Below are 12,072 nucleotides of genomic sequence, written 5' to 3'. Positions count from 1 at the left end.
TTGGAAAAGGACATTAAATGAACATAAACAAAACTGGTCAGTATGTAAGTGGTTGCCAGTTAAGGGTATGATGACAACTTCTCCAGTGGGAAAGATACCATCTGAAAAAGAAGTCAGATTTTAAATTTAGATGTTTTTGTTTGTTTATTTGTTTGTTTGAAAGATTTTATTATTATTTTTTTATTGGAAAGTCAGACTTACAGAGGAGAGAGATAGAAAGATTTTCCACCTACCAGTTCACTCCCCAAGTTCCTGCAATGGACAGAACTGAGCTCACCTGAAGCCAGGAGCCAGGAACTTCTTCCAGGTCTCCCACATGGGTACAGGTTCCCAAGGCTTTGTGCCATTCTCATGTGCTTTCCCAGGCCACAAGCAGGGATCTGGATAGGAAGTGGAGCAGCCAGGACACAGACAAGTGTCCATTGGTGCCTGTAAGGCAAGGACATTGGGCCCTGGGGTTGTGTGTGTGTGTGTGTGTGTGTGTGTGTGTTTTATAGCACAATAACTTCTCTTCATTTTCATATCTTTTCTAAGAACCATTAAAAATTTCATGAAAGACTAATCTTCAGTAGTCACTGAGTTAGTCAGTTGCCTTTTTCTGGGCATGCAGGTGACTTTGAGCACTTTCCTTGTTATTTTGTTGTTTGTTAACAGCCTCTGTTTTCCTTTTTGTTGAGTCAGGCACATATGTGGCCCAAGTGTTTCTACTAGAAGACCGTGTGTGTGTGTGTGTGTGTGTGTGTGTGTGTGTGTGTGTGTGTGCACTTATCTACTGGGATGAGGAAAATTGTGTGGGATGGTGGTCGATGAAGGCTATGCACTTGATGTGCTTTAAGAAAAGCATCCGTGGCGTGAGGCACTGTGTCTGTTTAATGAATATTTGAGGAGTCGAAACATAAAGTGGAAGAGGAATTATCCTGCAAAAGACTTTGAACCATTGATAAATTAATTCCAGATCTTATCAGTTTATTTGGACGTAAAGTTTTTAAAAAATGCTCTTATTTAAGTTTGATTCTTTGTGAAAGCTTGGTAGTTTTTGAGTGTTGTCTTGACAAGATATTTCCCATCATTTCCAGCTTCAGCCAATGGTTTTGTGTTAAAGTACAAAACTGATTGTAATACTGCTTGTCTTTGCCACATACTCAGCATATGTGTGGCAAAAAACTTGTTCTAGAAGTAGATGGAGTGGGGAAGTCCATTGATTTTTTTAATCTTTGTTAGTTTGAAGGCATGTGTAAGAATGAAGCAGTTAGCCAGCAGCTCCAGGTTTTGCGAAAAGAAGTGAAGCAGTTGCAAGCAGAAGCATCAAAGCCGCCATCACTTAATGTGGTCGAAGCTGCTGTGCATGCAGAGAACCTCATCACGTAAGTTTTGATGCTGTCATTTAAAATATAATTTTTGTTCTGAATACTGGTCATAAGTGCGACTTCTCTCTTGGGCATGTGCTAATTAAATTAGTGCCAAGATCAGCATGCTGTGGTCTTTCAGCCAAACCTGGTTTGCTCTTCATTTTTTTTTAATAAATAAAGCTTTATTGGAATATGCATTCATTCACATTTATTTATAATGTCTAAGTGTTTTATGCTTTCATGACAGAGTTGACTGTGATGGCAGAGATTTTATGGCCACCAAACATAGAATTCTTATAGAAAGTGTTGGCTTTCTGAGTTATGAGTTGATTCAGTATGTTGAAATACAGTCAGATTTTCTGTTTTGTATCAAAGCCTATTTACCTGGGAAGTTAGCATTATCAGTTTGATTACTGAACAGAGTTCATCATATAATTGCTTTGGGGAGCCAGGGCTGCCAAGGGTGGTTGGGAACCTGCTGTTGACTGTTAGGGTTTCCTGCCAGAGCGCCTGGCCTAATCACACCAGCCATGTGTCCATAATCCTAGAGTGTGGCTTGGGATCAGAGAGGCCGGTTCTCTGCCTTCTTCTTTGGGTGACTCTACATTTGGTTACAGAGGGTGTTTGGTAGGGACATTGACTTCTTTAAGGGGTTGGGTTCTGAGTTTGCTCTTGATTGAGCAAGAGGTTGAAGTTTATTTCACTGGAAAAGGAACTAGAAGTGTGTTAAGAATTTTGGTTATTTTTATTCTAGCATGGTACTCAGGGCCAGTGCCATTGCATAGTAGGCTAAGCCTTTGCCTACACTGCTGGCATTCCATGTGGGCACCTGTTCTCATTCTGGCTGCTTCACTTCTGATCCAGCTTGCCTGGGAAAGCAGTGAAGGATGGCCCCAGGCCTTGGGACTCCTGCAGCTGTGTAGGAGACCTGGAGAAGGCTCCTGGTTCCTGACTTCATATTGACTCAGCTCTGGCCACTGCAACTATTTTGGAAGACTGAACCAGGGTGTGAAAGGCCTCTGTCTGTCTGTCCTTCTCTTTCTAACTTTTCCTTTCAAATAAAAATAAAATAAATGAAAAATATTTTTCTTCAATCTTGGTCAGTGTTTCAAATTTTGATATTTAAAGAAACCAGGGCTCTTGCTTTAAAATTTTTTTTTAAAGATTTATTTGTGGGCCCGGCACGGTGGCGCAAGTGGTTAAAGGTCCTCGCCTTGCACGCCCGGGATCCCATATGGGTGCTGGTTCTAATCCCGGCAGCCCCGCTTCCCATCCAGCTCCCTGCCTGTGGCCTGGGAAGGCAGTCGAGGACGGCCCAAAGCTTTGGGAACCTGCACCCACGTGGGAGACCCGGAAGAGGCTCCTGGCTTCGGATTGGCATAGTATCAACCCGTTGCGCTCACTTGGGGAGTGAATCATGGGACGGAAGATCTTCCTCTCTGTCTCTCCTCTCTGTACATCCGCCTTTCCAATAACAAAATAATAAAAATAAATCTTTAAAAAAAAATAAAAAAAAGATTTATTTGTTTGAAAATTTTAATAATTAGTTACAGTGAGAGAGATGGAGGGTGGGATCAAGGTCTTGTATCTGCTCATTCATTCTCCAGAAGGCTGCACCGACCAGGGTTGGACCAGGCCGAAAAAGGAGCCAGGAACCAGGTCTCCCCCGAGATTGCCAAGAGCCTAAGTGCTGGGGCCACGCTAGCTGCTTTGCCCAGGCCTCTAGCAGCTGAGTTGGAAGTGGAGCAGCTGGGACCTGAACCGTTGCCCATGTGGGCTGTTGGTATTGTATGCAGAGACTTTATGCTAGCTCCAAGGTTCTCATGTCGAAATTTATGTATCATATAAAGAATATAAAATGCTAAAGAAAAATGTGGAAAATTTTAGTAAAAATTTAAAAAGTAAAAATGTTATTAGTCCTTTTATAAGTTTCTTGTTTTTAATAATGATGCATACATTGATTGCTGTGTATTGGCGGTAGTTAAGAGTTGGAAGATACATGCCTGCCTCTGGAAACATGTCTGAAGTGACAGTTTCTTAGGGCTGTTGAGGGAGGTCCCTTAGGGATGCTATCTGGGACATGAAAATGTTACACGCTTGTGAGGATGGACTCACGGTCACACCCGCGTTTTCCCACAGGGCCTTGGTGAATGCCTACAAGCTGCAGCCCACACTTGGGGTTCAGCAGGTCGGCATTAGCCTTTTCTTCATGGTTGTGGATTATGTCAGTGAGGAGACACAGCGTCATCCTCCCACGAGGCAGTTCTTCACTTCATGCATCGACATCCTGGGGCAGGTAAGCTTATTCTGTGTTCTCGGCCTTGTTCAGATACGACGAGGCCCCACAGGGTTTCCGTTAAATATTGTCAGCACTGACTTCAGACTTAAGTTCTGTGGTTTATGTAAGTCAGTGTCCTTGGGAATTGGTGCCTTTTTAAGATGTTGGCATAGATCTTCCCTTCTCAGATTAGAGAGTGTTCATATTGAAGATCTGAGGAGGTGCCTGATTCTATCATACATTGTTAGTGCTGTGCTGAAGTTTGTTATCATTTATAAAATATTTTCCAGTTCATTATTTTATCTCATTCTCAGTGTGGCTATGAAAGGTTAAGTGACAAGTTCAAGGAGTAGAGCTTGGGAATGGTGGAGCTGAAATGGGATCTCATCTCCTGACCACACTCAGAGCTCATTCGCCTTATCATGGCTGCTTCCCTGTTGCCACTTTTCAACATTCATTTGCCTACTTGGCTGACACTTAGCTGTATATATGTATAACAAGGGCAAGGACAAAGTACCCATGCATATTTATGCGCTGTATCATAAAAAAAAGAAAGACACTTGTTTGAAAAATATGTCAAGGTTTAACTGAACAAGTGCTTATTTCTTGACTACTTAGGAAAAATTGATACCCAGACAGTCTTTTAATAGATTTTTTCCCTAAATTTTTCCCCATCATGAAAATTAACATATACCTTTCATAAGCAGTATAGATAGTATAGAAAGTTAAAATAAAATTTTCTCTTAATCCTTAACTGGGGATGCTAATTACATAGGCAATTTTTTTTTAATTATAGCTGGTCTTGAGTGTATATGTTAACATAATATATCATTCTTACATAGATGATATGTATCATTTCTCTAGTCTATATGATAGATATAATTTCTCATTTATGTCTATATGTACACATCTGACTAGGTATATGTGTAAGTATCCGAATAAATGTAGATACACTTAAAAGTGGTCACATACCATTTTTGTAACTTCCTTTTTCATTTAAATCATCTTTTAGACATCACTTCTTTTTTTTTTTTTTTTTTTAATTTTTATTGGAAAGGCAGATACACAGAGAGGAGGAAAGACAGAAAGGAAGATCTTCTGTCCATTGATTCACTCCCCGAGTGACTGCAACGGTCGGAACTGTGCTGATCTGAAGCCAGGAGCTTCTTCTGGGTCTCCTACACGAATGCAGGGTCCCAAGGTTTTGGGCCATCCTCGACTGTTTTGCTAGGCCACAAGCAGTGAGCTGGATGGGAAGCGGGGCTGCTAGGATTAGAACCAGCACCCATATGGGATCCCTGTGCATGCAAGGCACGAGGACTTTAGCACTGTGCTACTGCGCCAGGCCCTAGACATCACGTCTTTTACCAAAAACAGTCCTACACCATGAAATTGAATGTCTACATAGAATATCCTGTGATACAGATGTGTTGTAGTGTACCAATCCAGGGTTCTCTGGATACAGTGTTTTGATGGGTAGTTATAAGGCTGAGACAACTGTTCTTGTGTAGGTTTGTGAAGTTTTTTGAGCTATTTTCTTTAGGATGATTTCCAAGAAGTATGATTGCCGTGTCAGAGGGATTTGATGTATAAATAGCATATATTTGGAATGTGTACGACTGCTGCTTCTATGTATTGTCACACTCCCCTCCTAGGAATTTTGCAGTTATGTCTGTTGGCCCAGAGATGCTTATTATTCTCTGTGTCTTGATCAGCATTTGCAGTAATTGTTATTTTTAGATATTACAGGCACATTATAATAAATCTGTAACCTAAAGGTTTTATTTTCTTAACTTCATGCAGAATCGGTGTAGTAATCATGGTAGTCATGTTGTAAATTACCCTGTTACTTTAAAAAACTTTTTAAAAAAGTTTACATACTTATGTAGTATGTGTATGTTTGAAAGGCAGAGTGACAGAGGAGAAGAGACACAGAGAAGGATCTTTAAGTGCTGGCTCATTCTTCACATGGCCACAGCAGGCAGGACTGGCCAGGCAGAAACAAGGAGCTGGAAGCCCAGTCTGAATCGCCCACTGGGATAGTAAGGACCCAAATCCTTGGGCTGTCACCTGCTGTTTTCCCAGGCACTTTAACATGGAGCTGGATCTGAAGCAAATCAGCAAGGACTGGAACTGGTGTGCAATCTGAGATGCTGGGATCAGAAGTAACAGCTTAATCTGCAATACCATAAGCTGGCTCCTCTCCAGTAATCCTATAAATGTTGGATAGTATAGTTAACTTGAGTTTTCTGCATGTGGCTTGTCCAAATCAGATTAATTGATTATCCATACTTTTTAAAAATTCATGTTATTTTTATTTTTTATTATTATTTTAAAAGATTATTTTAATTAGAAAGGCAGATTCACAGAAAGGAGAGACCAATAGAAAAATCTGTCATCCACTCCCCAAGTGGATGCAGTGGCTGGAGTCAAGCTGACCCAAAGCCAGGAGCTTCTTCTGGGTCTCCATGCATGTGCAGGGTCCCAAGGCTTTGGCCTACCCACCCCACCCCCCACTCCCGCTGCTCTCCCAGGACATAAACAGGGAGCTAGATGGGAAGTGACACAGCCAGGACATGGACCAGTGCTCATATAGTATCCTGAGTGTGCAAGGCGAGGATTTAGCCACTGAGCCATTGCACTGGCCCCTATTTAACTTTTAATATTGTTTACATAGCTGAGAAGAATGCATGCCCATATGGGACTCCAAGTTGGAGAGGGTTGAGCTATGGAGGAAGGTTTTGGGGACAAACGTTTCAGTTTTTTTTCTCCTGTGTTCACAGGGCTTAAGAGGAAGGAATAGCTCCTTGTTGTCAAACTACATTAGCACCCGGGGATGGGGGGGTAGTCATTTGATGATGCTTCAGAGACGCTGATGTGGGGAAGAATGTTCTGAGGGTGTTACTTGAGTGGTTTTGATAGTTCTGAGGTGTTACTGGTTTCATTGCGCCAGGGTTGAAGAAATCTTTCCAAAGTCTTTTGGCTGACCAAGTCCACCTTAGTGCATCCACAGCCCCAGACACTTGCTGCAAAGTTTATCCAGGAGAGTAGTCCAACCAGTTATGCTTTCCCTTCTTTGACATAGCAGTCAGTGTTTTCTGCTGACCTAGATATGCTGGCTGTTATGTCCCCTGTGTGCATCAGGGCATGCTGCCCACTGCACAGGCATCAGCAGCAGAGGAGGTCCAGTCCTAATATGTGCACTCCAATGCTGGACCACATATCTTGATTTTTTTCCCCTGTAGCTGGGATTTGAATCCAGGTGTCTAGTTGGGGAGTTCCCCAAGAAACTTTGCCTGGGGGTACCTCAGACTTGACTCTAATGTGTGCCAGTGTAGGGTCAGGTTCAGTTTGTCACTTGACTAGCCAATGCACATACTGGTTGGAGCAGCTGCCTTGTCAGTTTTACCCCCAACCCCATGTGTCATGTAAACTAATAGGTGCTGCTACCTAGCCCAGGTCCGGTTACACAGGTGCAGTCCTTATGCATTCCAGCTGGTACCTTGGCTCAGCTGGAACAATCCCCCAAACCCTTACTAGGCCCAACCCCAACTCCAGTTTTTGTGTGTTGTGTCATATGCTGTGATAGTCTAGCCCATCGCACATTCCATCTGGCTCTTGTGCACACCTGTGTGTGCTGCAGCTTAGCTTGGCCCAACCCTGTGTACAGACAAGGCCCATACAAGTGCCAACGATGCTGTTGCCTTGTCTAGCCTGGGTCTGCCACCAGCCCTGGCTCTCGTGCTTGGCAGTAGGATCTGCAGCCTAGCAGGGGAGTGATTATCCATACTTTGTAACATTGCCTCCATTAGAAGTGATGGCTGAAGTATCTTTTGACAATTTTCACACTTCTGTTCAGAAAAAGTTCTGTTCTGAAAAAGTTCTGTTCACCTAATTTACTTAAAACTTGGCATACATAAATATTGAGGAAGGGAGAGAATTTTATGACTATCTCTACTTTTCCAGGTGTTTATCAGTGGCACTAAATCAGAGTGCAGGAAAGTACTTGAGACCATTCTGAAGAACAGAAGGCTCTGCTCCCTCTTGTCCCCGTTCTTCACTCCCAATGCTGCACCTGCCGAGTTTATACAGCTCTATGAGAAGGTGGTGCGGTTCCTAAGTGAGGACAACAGTGATGTGATTTTCATGCTGCTAACCAAGGTGAGATGCAATTCAGTGCTGATGTTATTGAAGTGGAGAAATGATGTGCATTTCCCATCCCATGGAAAAGGAGAGCCCATCCACTGAGTCTCCTGTTATGCATTTGGCCTGCTCTTTAGATGTGCTTTATTCCTTTGTGGGGCTGGGGTATTTGCTCTGTCAGGTGAGATGGTGTTACTCTTATCCACACAGTATGAAAACAGCCTTGTGCCCAAGCTATCTTTCAAAACTGCAGAGATGTGAAAAAAAAAATAGTAGTTCAGTACAGTCCATTTAAAAATTTATTCTGAACTTATTAAGCTTGTGTTTGATAAGTGAGTTATTTTAGAGTCTGTCATGTTTGGATTTAGCCAGATCTGAGCACTAAGCAATTTACCTTGTCCTTACTTTTAATAGAATATTAACTGTTAGACCAGAGCAGTGAATTTATTTAACTTGATGACAATTCCAGAGCTAATAGCTATTTTGCCATCAATTACATTGTTCCGACATTTATGAAGTAGTACAATCTTGGCATTTATTTTAGGGACTAGAGGCTGATTTTGGTCTGTAATGGAGGGGAATGTGTTTTATAGTTTGGGATTTAACAATCTGAATTTTTGTGAGCTGAGATAGGGAACTGATAGACTCTTGACTTCCTTTGTGACATTTTATGTAGTTGCATGTGAATGTAGTTTGTGTAAATTTGCAAATGTTAGGCAAGTCTACGTGGTGCTCTCTCTGCTTGAGTGTTCTAGTGTGAGTAAAACTGCTTCTTGTTTCTTTTCCTTTTAGTTTGATCTGAAGCAATGGTTAAACACCACGAAACCTCCTCTGTCTGATCGTACCAGGCTACTGGAGGCCATTCATTTGGCACTAACTGCCTGGGGCCTTGAACCAGAAGAAGACATTTTGATGCCATTCAATCTTTTCTGTAAGCACTGGACCTACCTCCTGCTGTACCAGTTCCCTGACCACTACAGTGACATTCTCAGGCTGCTGATGCAAAGTAAGTGCCTTCCTCTAACTCCTAACTCCATCCCTGTGAGTCTTCAGTGTCATGCTGGTCATCCTGTGGAAGCCACCCAAAAGTATAAAAGCAGTGTGAATACAGAAATTGAGAATCTCTATTCATAACCTAAGGGGCTTGGTGAACACTGGCTCAAAAATTGGGGTCTGTCAGAATGGTCCTTTCTGTCCCCAGTATTAGAATGGGCCCTGATGGGGCAAGGCAGCACTTAGTCTTTGCTCTTGAAGCCCACACTCATGCCCCCCAACCCTGCCTGGACTGTGCTGTTGTCCTAAGTGTGGCTGATGGGAAAGGACCTGCGTGCTCCACAGGTGACTTGTCTGGCCAGGGAGGGAAGGGATCTTTTGACAGTATCGAGTTACTTCCTCAGTAGTTCATACTAGTGCATATCTTTTTGAGAGTTTTTTTTTTCCACACTATAATTTCAGCTCCTTGGTTTTTTGAAAATGAATTTTCTTCTGTATAATGATAACTGGTTTTTGTAGTTACCAAGGAAAGATCAGCATTTAAGTTTCCATTTTCACATGATTCCTGTCTCCTTTCTGTAGGAATGTTGGAGATTAGAGGAGAAATAGACTGTGATGTTTTTTATTTTTGAAATTTTACTAGGAAGTAATTTTACTAAAATCTGATGTTACTTTTTCCTGAAACTTTATGCTGTGATATATGTAGTGACAAAATTAAATTTTGTTTTGCAACTGACCTTTGTGTTATTTAATAGAACTTGTTTAATGGGTAAGGAAGTGGCCCCTACTGCTGGGTTCCTTGAAGGATCTTGCATTATATGGGTTCTCATTTTCACAACACTATAAGTTTTAATGACTTCTTGAGGCGAGTAGCAGGTTGGGCAGAGAAAAGTGGTAGGAGAATAGGTTTGTATCGTTTCAATGAATATGTGCACAGCTGATTTTTGCTCTGAACACTCAAAATCTGATTAAGTGTAAATATTGGGTTTCCCTGTGAAGCATTTAAAATATATTCCGAAATGTTTATGCAGATCACCATTGACTTGTATTTAGCTGAAAGTATATACTTACCAGGAAAAGTAATTCAGTTAAAAGGTAAGACTGGTAACACTGGGGTGCGTGTTTGGTGCAGTGGTTAAGATCTTACTTGAGACACCTGCGCACCATATCTGAGTAGCTAGGGTCAAGTTTCTCTCTGCTTTCTATCTGGCTTCTTGTCAATGTGCATCTGAAGGCACCAGTTCACAGTTCAAGTACTTGAGTTCCTGCCATCCACGTGGGACACCTGAATCGAATTCTAATATCCTGACTTTGGCCTTACATAGTCCTGGCTGTTGTGGGTGTTTAGGGAGTAAGCCGGCAGATAGAAGATCTCTCTGACTCTGCGTGCCTGCCTGCCTGCACACTTCAGTCTCTGTGACCTGCAGCCTCCTGTCTTCTATTCTCTCCCTGATTGCCATGCTCTTCCCAGGGTCCCAGCCTTTGTTCTTCTGCCTCGCTTGTTCAGCCTGGCTGAGCTGTGGCTTCACCATGGTCTGCTAGGTCTGCATGACTCCCATTCTGATGGCTTGATTCAGGTTCCTCTCGAAAGTCCAGACCCTGGTACTCACCAGACACAGACACAGACCTGCCATTGGCCCCTGGACTCCTGGGGCTTGATATGTGACAATGGGCCTGGTCACATCCCGTGAGACTTGTCCTGCAAATATTTCTCACCCTGTTGGATTCTCATGCCGCCTGTGTGTGCAGGGTGCTTCAGGAGGTGTCATTCCTGTGCTCTAGGATGGGAGTTTAGCCAGTGGCAGAGAACTACAGGGAGTACTGGTCTGTGGTGGCTGGCTGCTTTTGCTTGTGGCCTCTTTGTTTTGGATTAGGTTTTACTCATTGGAAGAAAAGAATTTTAGGGGACAGTAAGAGACTCCTTGCTCAGAGTGAAGATTCTGGAGTTGCCGTCTTTCTAGTCTGTCTTGCCCTGCTGCCACTGTTTCTGTCATCCTAAAAGTAGCTATTACCCTCTAACCAGGAGAATGGCATCTGTACACTCACTCCCCAGCTGGGGTCATGGTTAAAGAGACAGGTAGTCAAATTTCCAGGTGGTCATTCTTTTAATAGCATCTCTTTTGTCTCTTCGCCACAGGAAGTCCCGTGGATTTGTTTTTGATATTTACCTTTGTTTTCATTCTTTTTAAAAGCTGCCTGATGCAAGCTGTGAGGGTTGCTGATGCTGTCTCTGTCACTGCCATTTAGGTTCTGCAGAGCAGTTGCTGAGTCCCGAGTGCTGGAAAGCCACCCTGAGAGTCCTGGGCTGCTGTGCCCCAAGCTGCCAGCAGGGGACAGCGTCTGCAGAGAGCAACGTGCTTCAAACCTCTTCACAGGTTCTACTGTCAGAGGAACAGGTGTGTCTTGTTTATACATTTCTTTTCCACTTCCCCTCCTGTCTATTTTTGAAACAGTTGCAGCACATTTAAAATGGCCTAAAGAGCTGCTTTTGAATAATATCCTATCTAGAAAACTGTTGTTGTGCTTTATCTGTGTTTTTTTTTAAGGCTTTATTTTTTGTTGGAAAGGTAGATTTGCATAGACAAAGAGAGACAAAGATTTTCCACCTGGTGGTTCACTCCCCAAGTGGCTGTAACAGCTGGAACTTAGCTGATTCAAAGCCAGGAGCCAGGAGCTTCTTCTGAATTTCCCCTGTGGGTGCAGGACCTCAAGGCTTTGGGCTGTCCTCCATTGCTTTCTCAGGCTACAGTCAGGGAGCTGGGTGGGAATCAGACCAGCCAGGACATGAACTGGTACCCATATGGGATCCTGGTGCTTGCGAAGTGAAAGATTAGCTACTAAGCCATCACACTGGGCCCTGCACTTTGTAAGAACCCATGTGTTTCTTTCTTGGTCCATTTCATCCCCTGTGCCTCCTTTACAGGGGCCACAAAAGTCTGGTTTCCTGTCTCTCCGTCCAGGCTGATAGGTGCTTCTGCCAGGGAACTCCTCTGAGCTAGATGTAGCTGCCTCATCCCTGACTCCACTGGTTGAGTTTCTCTGAGGTGTCCTTTCAGCCAGTCAGTTTTGTCAGCTTTTATCTATGTGGGATCACATGGGAATTTATTTGAAATAATGGTTATATTGTTTTAAAAACAAAAACCGTTGTAAACGCGGTGATTGATTTTCCATATGCATTCTATCTTTGCAACTCTGTTATTGAACACTTACTGTACTCCCTTCATACACTGTGAGACCACTCTGCTAAAAGTGACACTCGAGTGGACACTGGCACATCAGACTAACCTGTACTTGGGATGCTAAGCCTGT

At 43.0% G+C, this 12,072-nt stretch overlaps 1 protein-coding gene across 3 annotated transcripts in view; it reads left to right on the top strand.

Annotated features, from left to right (window-relative positions):
• EPG5 (ectopic P-granules autophagy protein 5 homolog) overlaps positions 1 to 12,072 on the top strand; it is an 86,400-nt gene that overhangs the window by 56,273 nt on the left and 18,055 nt on the right. For all 3 annotated transcript variants that reach the window (XM_040984963.1, XM_040984964.1, XM_040984965.1), the window contains exons 28-32: positions 1,222 to 1,364; positions 3,489 to 3,645; positions 7,594 to 7,788; positions 8,563 to 8,776; positions 11,011 to 11,159. In XM_040984963.1, the coding sequence (XP_040840897.1) occupies positions 1,222 to 1,364; positions 3,489 to 3,645; positions 7,594 to 7,788; positions 8,563 to 8,776; positions 11,011 to 11,159 (858 nt within the window). The remainder of the gene's footprint in view (positions 1 to 1,221; positions 1,365 to 3,488; positions 3,646 to 7,593; positions 7,789 to 8,562; positions 8,777 to 11,010; positions 11,160 to 12,072) is intronic.

Source organism: Ochotona curzoniae, unplaced genomic scaffold, assembly GCF_017591425.1.
Source record: "Ochotona curzoniae isolate NIBS_2020 unplaced genomic scaffold, NIBS_Ocur_1.0 contig_43, whole genome shotgun sequence".
Lineage (NCBI taxonomy): Eukaryota > Metazoa > Chordata > Mammalia > Lagomorpha > Ochotonidae > Ochotona > Ochotona curzoniae.
Note: the sequence above shows the minus strand (reverse complement) of the source record. Positions and strands in the feature narration are given on the sequence as shown.